Source organism: Odontesthes bonariensis, chromosome 3, assembly GCF_027942865.1.
Source record: "Odontesthes bonariensis isolate fOdoBon6 chromosome 3, fOdoBon6.hap1, whole genome shotgun sequence".
Lineage (NCBI taxonomy): Eukaryota > Metazoa > Chordata > Actinopteri > Atheriniformes > Atherinopsidae > Odontesthes > Odontesthes bonariensis.
In genome coordinates, this window is record NC_134508.1 from 20349575 (window position 1) to 20363435 (window position 13861).

At 40.4% G+C, this 13861-nt stretch overlaps 1 protein-coding gene across 1 annotated transcript in view; it reads left to right on the forward strand.

Annotated features, from left to right (window-relative positions):
• The window catches only part of slc4a8 (solute carrier family 4 member 8), a 32694-nt gene extending 30082 nt beyond the window's left edge, over positions 1-2612 (forward strand). The window contains exons 21-24 of the mRNA XM_075459980.1: positions 1425-1598; positions 1690-1821; positions 1928-2031; positions 2291-2612. Of these exons, the coding sequence (XP_075316095.1) occupies positions 1425-1598; positions 1690-1821; positions 1928-2031; positions 2291-2612 (732 nt within the window). The remainder of the gene's footprint in view (positions 1-1424; positions 1599-1689; positions 1822-1927; positions 2032-2290) is intronic.
• The last annotated feature ends 11249 nt before the right edge of the window (positions 2613-13861 follow it).

Below are 13861 nucleotides of genomic sequence, written 5' to 3' on the forward strand. Positions count from 1 at the left end.
TCATGATCAATATTTGATACGGTAGAGCCACTGACTGTTCCATTTGAGCATTTCTGACTCTTGCAAGCTGTGATTTCATTATTGCCACGAGTCTTTATTTCTTATACAAACAAAATATGTTTCCATCAAAATGATTTCCAAGATACTACGATACCATATGCATGTGGACAGATCTGTTTTCGGCTCTGAATAATCTGAAGTTAACTTCATCTGAGGGTAATTAAAATATGAAATGTCCCAAGCTGTTGCCCTATCCATCCTTACTTCTGAGCTGCCATCCTTTTTATTTACTGTCTTGAGATAATTAATGTTGCTACAATTCTTGGAGAGACCAAATCCTCTTCACTACTACATATACCAAAAGTGAAAAGACCCCTGTCCACTATCTCGTAAATGTAAAATGATTCCAAATTATATAACCTTGTGTTACTTTTATTTGAACAGTAGACTATTTGCTTTCAGTTAAATAAAGAAAAATTACAGTTTGGATTTATTATATTGAAAATACAGGCCTCACAGTGGAAACTTTCACACTTTCTCCTTTATTTTCACTTCATTTTTCGATGACAGATTCAATCCTCAATGACGTAGGAGATATATTTGCATTCTGGAAAGAAAATTGCCATTTTTCCCTTTTTTTTCTTTCTTTTTTTTGAGAGAAGAATTTGCTTCCTGCAATCATTATGATTATTTTTAAAGCAAGCAAGGCAACACCGTCCACTGATATGCATCTTTTCTTCACACTTTCTGAGCTGTCACAGACATTCTGAGTTCCATCAATAAGCTCTGTGTTATTCGTGTCTGAAACATGTTTTTTCAGATCCAGTTTATGCAAAGTAGTGCATTTTTTACAGTGGCATTTAAGGAAGACAGGCCCTGCAGCTCTGATTAAGGGGACTACGGCTTGTTCTGTATTTTGTGCTTACAGCTGAAAATATGTTTGTATTGATTTTAAAGTAGTTTTCAGATTGTCCTGCATCATTCTTCTTCTTCACTACCCCTAGTAATCAGATTTTTCAAGGGATTCTTTTCCATGATGCAGACTATGATGCAGACAGGCAGACCGACACAGCCTATAGGTCCAAAAATTAGTTGTTGTATTCACATATCATTTTATACTGGCGTTCATGTGTTTATGCTTCTTGGAGATCACGGTTGAGGCAAGTCTTCTGTGGACATAAAATGTCTACTTTGGAGTCTGTATGTTATTTTCTAACTTATTTGTTCTGCTTGTTCACACAATATTGTACATGGCTGTGCACACTTCACTTGTACAGTGTATCCAACTAAATTTGTCTATCATAACCCCGTCTATCCTTTTGCACTATTCACCATCTGTCTCTCTTCTCTGCTCGCACTGATTCATTCTCTCCTTTCCTTTTATAACTTCCTCACCACTTGGGTTTGTCTTTATCACTTCTCAGTTCTTTGACCGTCTGAAACTGTTTGGTATGCCAGCAAAGCACCAGCCAGACTTCATCTATCTGCGACATGTTCCCTTGAGGAAGGTGCACCTGTTCACTGTCACCCAGCTAACCTGTCTGGTGCTGCTCTGGGTCATCAAGACTTCGCCTGCTGCTATCATCTTCCCCATGATGGTAAGTCCAGCAACGCCTGCGTCCGGTCTGTGCTCATTTGTCTTTCCAAGTACATTTCAGAGAGCTTGTATTTTTTTTATTTTGAATGTAGGTGCTGGCTCTGGTTTTCATCCGCAAGCTGCTGGACTTGTGTTTCTCTAATCGAGAGCTGAGCTATCTGGATGATTTAATGCCTGAGTGGAAGAAAAAGAATCTTGATGATGCGTCCAAAAAGATGCAAGAGGTGGTCAAATATTTTTGAGAATTGTCAAACGTGCAGCTCATCCCTTAGAATTGGTAAGCTTGGGGATTTGACCGTTGGATTTTTATGGTATGGATGTGTCTTGCAGGAATCCCAGGTTATGCTCAGTTCAAACAGGGAAGATACAACTACTGTTCAGATTCCCCTGGAAAGCACCAAACCTATTCCGACTCCAAAAGCACATGATCCCAGGTGAGACCACACACATTCACACATACACACACTTATATGTACAAGATGATCATCGGTGGATTGGGGTAAATGGAGAAATGTGTTACTTCCCCATCTGTGTACTTGCATGCCTCTCTTTTTATACACCCGTGTGTGGCTCTCTGTTTTCGAGTGGCTCCTGGGAAAACTGTTACTCTGACACCTCTCCACAGGCCGCTCCCCAGATTGTCGTCTATCTGCTTTGTGTTCTCACCCTCCTCTTCCTGTCGCTGCTACTCAGGTGTGATCCTTCTGAAATTAATATATCTGATGAAATGTCTAAAACCACTGTGTGGAAATCCCTCAACTCCAATCAAAAGGATTTTCGTCCTGTGGCTGCTAAAAAGGCAAGACCACGTCCTCTTTTTTTTCATCAACCCCCACCTTGTGAAAATATATGTATTCCTGCTACACTTTGTGTTCACCTGCCTCTTAAATGCTTCATTGTTGTTGCTCAGTCTTTGTCAACTGAGGGCAGCCAACTTGTGCTCTGTGCTGCAACAACTCTGGTTTTGTGTTTTTCACCCTGCAGGATTGAAGGGATCTCGTTCATCGATGAGTAAACCAAGTCCACACTCCTGACAGACTCAGCTGTATCACTTGACTGTAGCTCTGGACCACAACCTCTTCAGTGCTCACAGAAATAAGTCTCAGCAATTTCTTGCAGCTACCTATAAAACAGTGGTGTTCACAAACACACACAAAGGGTGCAATCCACTCACATCAACTATGACCTTCAGTCGTTGTGAGGTCTCTACATATAAACCGTATTTCAAGTTATATTTCCCGAAACAAAAGCAAAATAAAACATAATGCAACAAACAGTTGGTAAATGGTGCATCCATACAACTTTAGACTGATGGAAATACATTTCTGTTCTTGCAGACATGATTACAACATAATCCATTTTCCCAGCATTGCAAGTATTTTTCAACCAAAATGTGTAGCAAAGAAATCCTTCTCTGCCTATTTAAAACATTAGTCACAATATCTACTCAGTCAGTCTTTATTGTAGGATTGGTCTATCGAGGTTACAGTTTTCTTTTCGGCTACCAGGGATTGTCTTTAGCAGGTATTTGTTTCTCATCAACTTCTTATGCAAGCCAGATGAGCTGTGACCAAGCACTATAGCCCAGATCTGTGACTTTTACTTTCAGCTAATAAACCATACAGGGAAGGACGATGACCGAGATGGAAGGTGAAAGGAGGGCCCCATGTTACGATCATGTAAAAATCTAAGGTTCCCACTTACATCATAGGACAATTATGACAATGAACTTACTATTCACATACATATTTGCTCTGATAATTTCTCCTCCGGTGTAAAGAAAGACAAAAAATGTAAGGGTCAGAGAGGCAATGGACACATTTGTGGTGATAAAAGACACACCACGTATTGCAGGCTTAGCGGACTGTGATAAGGCTAAAGGGCAAGGCAGCTAGCAAATATAAGGTCTCTGCTTTGACATAATTTGACTCGTATTTGACATCCCTGGAATGAGAAACAGTTGGATGTTTTGGTGAAATTTGGTACTGTAAGTACTGTAACCCGTACTGTAACGCAGCTCCTTTTCCTGACTGCTGTTGGTGGTTTACCCCATCTACAGCATCGCCATGTCACATACAACTCTGGAGATCTACTCGGAAGGTGTAGAATGTTGGGGACTTTTTAAAAAAAATCTTTTTAACTTTTTGAAAAAACTGTAGCATGATGCATCGGTGGGATCAGTACTGTCTCCAAATTGATTAACACAGTAGCCATAACCCTCTTTATTATTGCCATCAATTTTTTTATGTCATTGTGATTTTATGTAACCAAGCTAAATGGTTTTCTACACAGAAAACAGCTGAGCATATATTTGCCACAGTGAAGGCAGACTTCACAAACACAGTAAAGTAGAGGTGAAGAGAATGCTGGTGGTTTTTTTAATGTTTTTTGACGAGACATAAAAACTACAATCTTGAACATTATTGGACCACTATCGGAAGCAGTTTCTGCTTAAGAAATAGTAGCTGATAACCCCCCCCAGGTTGAAAGGTGATAGCAATAGTTTGTATCTGAAAGAATTGAATGCTATTGGATAGCTCACTTTTCAGAGATGTGTCTTAAACTTTGACTCAGACTCTAATGTCACCTCGAGACAAATTCTGGAACTGGATGTAATATCTGAAGTGGCCTTACAACCCTGCCACTGATTCACCTCAAAAAGTACCACCATCCCATCTGCATTTGCTTGTATTTAGACAGAAAACAACACTATGAAAGCAGTGAACCAAATAAAAGAAGAATAAAGCAAGCAGAATAAGCCATAAAGCTCCATAAAATTAAGGGAAATTGCATATTTAGAGGGATAATCATGATACAGGGATATATCTACAGGTGACTCCTTTTACATATAAGTGTTAAGTCCGTTCGTCCCGTCAGACTGATCATGGCAGCTTTAAGATTTTTCAGTCCTTACAAAGCTAGAGTCACACAATAACAGCAACCTCTTCGACCCATTTCAAATTTTCACAAACACTTCAACCCTCCTCCCAGTTGGACATTATAATGGAGTGTCGGTGCTCCTTTTAAACAAACCAGGCTCTTTTTTATTAATCTGAGTAGATTTGTCAGTTGTTGTTCCTTAAATATAGTCTCTATTAATTCAGTGTCACTTTCATTTTCCATCATTTTTCCTTTCTTTTTTTTCTAATTGGTGATGATGTGGTTGATTATTTAGTAGATTTTAAAAAGACATTTCAGCTCCAGTAACAGACACTACCCTTGTGTCGGTTTTGTGTGACGTTGTAAAACTGAGAAGCGTAAACTGTCAGAAGATCCACTTCAGTGGCATCAACAATGTGCTTTTTCAAGCGTAAACTTTTTCCTTTATGGGTGTTTGTCTTTGAAATAATGATTGTGCCAGATGTAGGTTGTTCAACAGAATGTCTGTCAAGTGTTTCTTATTTCTTTACCTCAAACGAGCTCATGAAAGCTACAGCGAGGCCCTTTGGATGATTTCAGGGTCAGGGGTAAAACCAGAGCAGAGGAATGGTTTGTCGCTGTGTATGTGTCTGTGTCTAAAGATATAAAAAGAGTGAGTTAGTGTGTATCCCTGTGTTTCAAGACAGTGATCATTTTGGGGGAGCCTCAGGATTTTTAAGCAATAACCTATCCACAATCTAACCCAAATTGAGTTGTTTTTTTTCTCCTAATGCACAGCTGTTTTGTACCAGTGCAATCTTGTTTATCCATTTTTGGTGGAAATTGAAGCCAAAAAAAACAAACAAACAAATGCTCTCATTCCATATGCCAAAGCGAACATTTGCAGCAATTACAGTAACAAAAAAGGTAACTTTGGCATGCTCAGTTTCATTCGTCAAGCTGATTCCTGAGAAATTTAACATTGGATAAATAAGGTTCCACTGCAGTGTGCTCCCCCTGTTTTATCATCAGTCACATGTGGTGTTTGTCTTTAATTTATAACCTCTGGGTAAGGCGACCTTGTTTTGAGTTTCACACAGCAGAGTCGCCTCTAAACTTGGAGATTAAGGGAAACATAGAAATTATTGATTGAAATAATGATTTCAATACTTTATTTGCACTTTCTGTAGATAAAGATGTTGTGATAGATTTTATTTTCAAAGCACTATTGAGCAATTAGATTATTTTCCATAAGATTTCTATTTATTTTTAAGTGTAAAATGACATGTTCTCCTCACTCATGTATGTGCTGTGAGATGAGAGAAAAGCCGAAGAATATAGCACATTACTAATGCTTCTATGAATGAACAGAAATAGAAGTCCCCGACAGCTTCTTGTTACATGGAGAGCAAATATATCTGCTGGTAGACATGAGGAGTTTGTCTCATAAACTGCAGCTGTCACATCTTTTTTATCCTTGATGAAGTGAGTTTTAAAGCAATGAATAATTGATGTTTAATTCAAAAACAAAAACTAATATTTGCAATTCCATTTTTTTAATGTATTTTCAGGGAGAAAATTTGCATTTAGAGATAGAGAAAAGTGATGCAATGCAACACAGGTCTGGGACTGGACTAAATCAGGGATGTTGCAAATTTATAGTTAGTCTAGTAAAGTGCGAATAATATCAGCCAGCAAATGCCACTGGTTGTAACATCTTTGAATTGATAAATTGGTATTTACAATATAGGATATAATCATGGATGCTTTCATTTAGTTATATTTAAAGTTTCTAAGCTGTGTCATCTAATTGAAAATCAGTTACTGTGTTGTTTCAAAGCCACTTTCAAGGATTTTTCCTCCAAACTCTTCGTCTCTTCTTTTTAAGTGACTTCAAAGCAAAGTGCACAAGTAAAGTCCTTCAGTCACTGTATTAACACCACATGCAGTACTACCTTTTTTAATGTCGCGTACGAAAGTGTTGCACATTGCTTTCATGTAATTCCGTTTCAATTCTGTCGGACCTCTGAATGTGAAAAGTCTCTATTCTTCTTAGGAACCACAACTGAGTTGGTGAAAAGCATGGGCAAAATGATTCAGTGTGTAAATACATGTACAAAATAAATAATGCAATAGTGCAAAGTAAATGATGAGTAAATGAAGGGGAAAAAAACATGGGCTGTACCGCATTATGAAAATTACAGTTACGCATCTTGAATTTAAAGATTGTAAACATGCTATAACGACATAATTTGATTAGCAATTGATAAAGTTATTTTATCAAACATGTGGCTTAAGCTTAGCTCTAAACCCATCAATGTGTATGTGAATGTATGATAAATATACTGTAAAATCCTTCAGAATATTATATTTGACTGCATATACAGTACACGTGACCAGGAGAGATCATAAATTTAGATCGATGTTAGTACAATTATATTTACAGTACATGTATGCCTGTCATAAAATCCTGTTGTGTTGACATACAACTAAAAGCAGACCTTTTCAGAGAGTAATGAGGCATTTCTTGGTTTCCCTACCCAATTTATGTGTAAACAGGAGTAAAATCTGTGCACTGTGTCACTGTGTGAGAGACTGCACCCTGCTGATGAATACAGTGGGTCAAAAATCTGTATACGTTTCAAGGAAAATGTGAAAGTAGAGGAAAGCAATGTGAGAGGATGAACTTTGGAGGCCTTTAGGGTGAGGAGCAATTTTACTTAATTATAGTCTTAATGGAGCCATAGAAAGAGTGATGCCTTGTCTTTTCAACCACTGAATGAATGTTCTTGAGCAAAATAATTGTATATGTTTTATATGTACATGTAATTTAATTTTTGATTATGGCAAAGTGGAAAATAAATCATTACAGTTGAAATGGAAATACAAATGTTGTCCAAGTTATTGCCTTGTCCTGTACTAGAATCTGTGCTTACAACCCCTGGCAAAAAATCCCTGGATTTACCACTGATGGTGGATGCTCATTCAGCTGTTTTATTTAAAAGTAAAACAAACATGCATAAATTGTGAAACATGCATACAAAATTATTTCAATTGTTTTAATTGATAATGATATTTTAGATTAAATGGGGAAGAAAAATATATCATGAAAAAAATTCTGCTTTGTTGAACCTCTGGGTTTTATGACAGCTTGAATTGTTTTGAGTTGAGGAGTGGACATCATGAAATAAACATTTTCTTCATCGGTCAGGTTTCAGCTTTCCTGCAGAGCAGTTTCACAGATCAGCTTTGTAGGGTGGAGTCTTGTCATTCACTTTTTTTTATATATATATATATAAATTGAAAAGTGTCCAAAAGTCCATCTCTGCATTTACTTTAAAGGTAATGACTCCCATCCATCCATCCATCCATCCATTATCTGCCGCTTTTCCGGGGATCGGGTCGCGGGGGCAGCAGCTTGAGCAGAGAAACCCAGACGTCCCTGTCCCCGGCCACTTCCTCCAGCTCTTCTGGGGGGACCCCGAGGCGTTCCCAGGCCAGCCGAGAAACATAGTCTCTCCAACGTGTCCTGGGTCTTCCCCGGGGCCTCCTCCCAGTGGGACGGGCCCGGAACACCTCACCAGGGAGGCGTCCAGGAGACATTCTCACCAGATGCCTGAGCCACCTCATCTGACTCCTCTCGATGCGGAGGAGCAGCGGTTCTACTCCGAGCCCCTCCCGGATGACCGAGCTTCTCACCCTATCTCTAAGGGAGAGCCCAGACACCCTGCGGAGGAAACTCATTTCGGCCGCTTGTATTCGCGATCTCGTTCTTTCGGTCACTACCCACAGCTCGTGACCATAGGTGAGGGTAGGAACATAGATTGACCGGTAAATCGAGAGCTTCGCCTTCTGGCTCAGCTCCTTCTTCACCACGACGGGCCGGTGCAGAGCCCGCATCACTGCAGACGCCGCACCGATCCGTCTGTCAATCTCCTGTTCCATTCGTCCCTCACTCGTGAACAAGACCCCGAGATACTTGAACTCCTCCACTTGGGGAAGGATCTCATTCCCGACCCGGAGAGAGCATTCCACCCTTTTCCGGCTGAGGACCATGGTCTCAGATTTGGAGGTGCCGATTCTCATCCCAGCCGCTTCACACTCAGCTGCGAACTGCTCCAGTGAGAGCTGAAGGTCACGGCCCGACGACGCCAACAGAACCACATCGTCCGCAAAAAGCAGAGACCCGATTCTGAGGTCGCCAAAACGGACCCCCTCAACGCCCTGGCTGCACCTAGAAATTCTGTCCATAAAAATTACGAACAAAATCGGTGACAAAGGGCAGCCCTGACGGAGTCCAACCCTCACAGGAAACATGTCCGACTTACTGCCGGCAATGCGGACCAGACTCTGACACCGGTCATACAGAGACCGAACAGCCCATATCAAGGAGTCCGGCACTCCATACTCCCATTCAATTCAATTCAATTCAGTTTTATTCAGTTTTATTTACATAGCACCAAATTACAACAGATGTCATCTCAAGGCACTTAAGTAGTGTAGTCCAATTCAAGCCAATTGGAATTCAATTCATTGTAATCATAATTATTTTTTAAAATAATCCAATTCATTCATATAGAGCCAATTCAAGAACAATTTCCTAGCTAAAGAAACCAACAGATTGCACCGAAACTTGTCATCAGTCCAATCTCCTGTATTGAGCGTGCCTGAGCCTGCCTCAGGTAGCCATCTTTATTTGTTTTATTGGACCTACAACAATCAAAAATTACAGCATCATATTCTTGCCAAATGCATATTAATAATTTAGCACTGAATATCACTTTCATGCAATTATCCACAATCAATGACTGCTTATCTTTAGCTGGCTGTAACTTCATTTTCCTCTGTTTAGGTGATCCTCATGGTTTACAGTTGATCTCTCTGTACATCTTATGCCACTGAGTCGAATGACTGTCTTAAAGGTGTTTCATAGTTCCTTCAATTGTTTCCACTGACCTGTGATGTACTGGGGCGTTCCCTGCCTGTCACGCGATGGTAGCTGGGGTGGGCTCCAGCCCCACAGCAACCCTGAATAGGATGAAGTGGGTAGATAATGGATGGATAGATGGATGAATGTTTCCACTGTCAGTTTTCTTGTTTGGGCCACCTTTTCCGTCTATTAGCCAGGTGCAAAAACTTCTTTAACTCTCCAAGCACTCTCCCTTGATTGCAGACTGATTTGAATTTTCAGACTTATACAGGTGTTTGTTTTAGAAATACAAATTACATGGTGATTCTATGTTTTTTCATCATGATTGAGTCCAAAAGCCTTCCCTCCACTGGATCTAAAAAGAAAAAAAATTACCATTGATATTATCTAAATAATCTTTTAATGTATGTTAGAGAAAGGTTTTTATATACATATATATATATATATATATATATATATACCTTTGTTTCCTACAAAATAAAACAGCTCAATAAACCTCCTCTGATACTGGTAAGTCTTTTTTTTGTCATTTTTATATCAGGGAGTGTACTTGCTTGAGCATTGTGTGTTGCTCCACAAGGAGGCAGCAGAACAAAATCCTTTTCAGCAGATTGTACCTTGATGGACTTTTCTCCTGGTGTACATTTCAATTCGAAACTGCTATATAATTTCAAAAGAAAATAAACATCAGACCTACCAATAGAGTTCCAGGAAATGCTCAAAAGGTGCTTTACCTTCTTCTCAAACTCAATTTTTTTTAGACTGTCCTCACCCTCCTTGTGCTGCGACCCCTCCCCCACTTTTTATCCTGAGGTGAGAGCACAGTGAGCACATCTGGAGGTGATCCTGATTGCAAAGGAGTTGCCTGTGGGAAGGAGTACGAGGTTAAAGATGCACTGCACTCTGCATGTGTATATCTATGTGTGCATGTGTGCCTTGAGGGTGTCATGTGATCCTCACTCCCAAATGCTCCTGATTACAAGCAGCTGGCGGGCTATTGCCTCAACCAATGAGACAAGCTTCTGGCTATGACATCAGGTCGAGGGAGGGAGGTGAACGGGACATTTAAGATGGTTTTTATCTCAGCCACTCAATCGGGATCAGCAGCATCAGGATCATTTAAACTGTGTTTGGTCCCCCACGTAGCACTGGGCAGTTTGTCAATTGGTCAAAAATTTGTCTTAAAGGCGTTTCATATTTCCTTCAATTGTTTCCACTGACCTGTGATGGACTGGTGATCTAGTAAATAATACTACTAATGTTCATCTAAACAGATGAAATATGTGTATGTAAATATACGTCATCTGTTTAGTAGCAAAAGGATAATGTCCCATGTCTAGTCTCCACTGGTTTCCTGAAAACATGGTCTCATCCAAGAATTATTTCTTATTATCAGTTCAACTCTTTGTATTAGAGTAGCACGAAATATAAGATTGCGTGCCTCCTACAGGCTCAACTGCAAAATCGTTGATCGTGTGTAAGATCCTACCAAAAAACATTCCTGTTTATCTTTTTCCCCTCTTTCTCATTTCCCTCTCTTTGACTCACTGAGCTGTTGTCCTCTTTTCAAGCTGAACAGAGGCCGCTCTCAGCTCGTCCCTCCTCTCCATCAATCTCTGTCATAAATCTGCCAAACAGAGAGAAAGGGAACTGCTGAATACAGATTTGTCAGCAATTAATCTAACCTCTATTACCAGACTTGGATATTGTCTCCTCCATGCCAGAGAACAAAAAGCCACTCAAACATGGAGTAGTAGGCTGCATGTGTGTGCGACGTGCAGTTATTGTGTGACGGTTACCTTCCTTGTGTGGTATTTCAGCTGCTTAGTTGATTAGATAAAGAACAATATGAGTCAAAATCCTCTTTTGTTCAGCGTTTCCTGTTCAGATTGGCTGTGCTCAGCATTACTCTGTGAACTTTATTGCCTTGTTGTAGTTTGTAAATAACAGTAAAAGCCAGTGGTAGACATTTGATACCCTGGCTAGATCTTAAAATTGGAAAGGCAGTGTCATTTAACCTTGAGAAGAAGGCTATGAACAGAAGGAGGGTTATAAAACATTTTTAAAAAAAGATCACATGGGGAGTAAGGGTGTTAGCATACCTTGCAGTGTGTGTCACTGTTCTCTGCTCATTTTTATTGATGATTTAAAGGTAGGGGATTACAGAACCATGCAAGAAAAAAACAAACTTGACTGGAAATATAGGTAGCTTAATGGTTTACGGTACATGCCCATGCATTTGACATTAGTTCTTTTCATTTTCTGTGTGCAAAAGCACTCATTCGTATGAATACATTGTGACAACAACATACCAACACTAAGAACCAATATGCATCAGTCCACCTCCATGTGCTCTGACTTCCATTGCCATGGATGGCTATACTTTAGGTGAGCATGAAGCAACAGAGTGGTTTTCTGAGACAGTGCTTAACAAGGCCTCATATTCATGTTTATCACAATAAACATGTGCTCAAGTCCAGCTGTTTGGCTAATTAGTGTGTTGGTAATATGTGACTACACACTTAATAAGGCCTAAGATACACAGAAAAGCACTTTACTTGCATTAAATTGTTGGATTTTGACCAGCCTTCAAGTAGAAGCCCAGTGCTGCAAAGACACTGACATCGCCTATAAGAGACAATACCCACAGTACATACATTTCCTGTTCTTTTCCTAAAGTTTTCCTGTTCCTGTTTTGCCCTTTCTCTTGGTCTGTTGCTGTCTCTGCCTCATAATTGACCTCTCACGTCTTCTGTGAACGTGCTTGAGCTTGTGGGAGTGACGCTTTTTTTCTAGGTACAGAATTAACTCTTTAGAAAAGGCAACAATCCAGTTTTTGAAGGTGTTTAGTTTATTTTCATCATTAACCACATTCCAGCCTCCAACACCCTCATGCACAAGCACACACACACACACACACATGCACACACACGCACACACACCGATGCCAATATCATTACAGTGACAGTTCAGTGGAGCAGTGGGTCAGCACTCAGCTGCTTGAGACAGAATAAGAGTGGCTAACAGCTGAGCTTCTCTAGGGTGCTATCATGTGACCTATCCCACCCACAGGACCAAAGCAGCGCCGGGTTAGAGTTACCATGTTCAGTTTCCACCATGGCCATTATGACTGTGCATGGAAATCTGTCTTCCTGTGGACATTTGTGTCATGTTACGGTTGCCAGTAAACTTTTCCTCTAACCTGCTGATAACGACACATTTCTGTTTGACTGTCATTGCCACACACGCCGGCCTTTGTCCCTTTGATTTTCCCCGTGACCCGCTTTGGGCCTCGCCTGCCTACATGTGAAGGTGTTTCTAACGTGATAAGAGATAACAAGGTCTGGGGTTTCAACTCAGGCTGTGAGAATGCAACAAACAGCCCATCTTACCTGTGATGAGGAGAACAGCCTCTGCAGCACATTTAGGTCTGGTCAGATGTATTGTTTTCTTGCCTGCAAAATAACAGTGTGGCTTTTTTTTTTTTTTTTCCTAGTGTCTGTGAGCAAAGCATACAAGGGAGACAGAGGGGAAAAGAGCTGAGCGCTGCACTTGCCATTACTCCTCTGACTCACCTAATGAAAGGTCTTATAACAAGCCTCTACTGATCAAACCCATTTTTAGACTATTTTTTTCAGATTACGGCTTGCTGGTGATCCGCACTAGGTAGCACAGAGAGAAAAGAAACCGACTTCAGTCATGTCGTTATACAGTCGTAACATGTGAGTGAGAATCCCAATTTGCTGTGTGAACAACTAGCTCCAAAAATGCTGCTCACATATATATATGGTGCATGTGCTTGGTTCAGGGGCCCGTTCAAAGCGTGGCCAAAGCAGAAAGAACTATGCTGCTAACATCAAGCCACAGCTGTAATTCTGTGTTTGAGCAGCCAGCTGTGCAGCAAATAGTAAGAACCACAAAAATAGGTCGTGTTGATATGTTGTGATGATATTGATAAATTAAAGGTGAAGAAGTTAACCCACCTCTTAGTAAAAATGTTGAGGCCAATGTGGAGGTCATTTGCTTCTGCCTTTGCATGTGTGCGGGCTAATGTGTGTGTGTGTGTGTGTGTGTGTGTGTGTGTGTTTGGGAGTGTGTGGTGGGGGATGGTGTACCAGAGGAATTAGGTAATATTGACATGGTTGTTTCAACCCCACCCCTCCCAACAATACTAAGATCAATGTACCAGATCAATAGAAGTCATTGACAATAACTGAACCTCTCATGTGATCAGTGAGGGAGAAAATTCACAATTTTTCTCTCGCATGGGAACATGTCCATTCATCACAATGATGTTTTGCAATCATGCAAATAAGATCACACAGGAGTGCACTCATGCAGAAATGCATGTACGCACACGTACACACATGCAGGGCAGGGGAAATAGGCTCTTCTGTGACACTGCATGATTGGTCACTTTTTCCCCTCTCGTCTCTCCCTTCCTGCTGAAATAGTTTGAACAAAAGAGAGAGAGG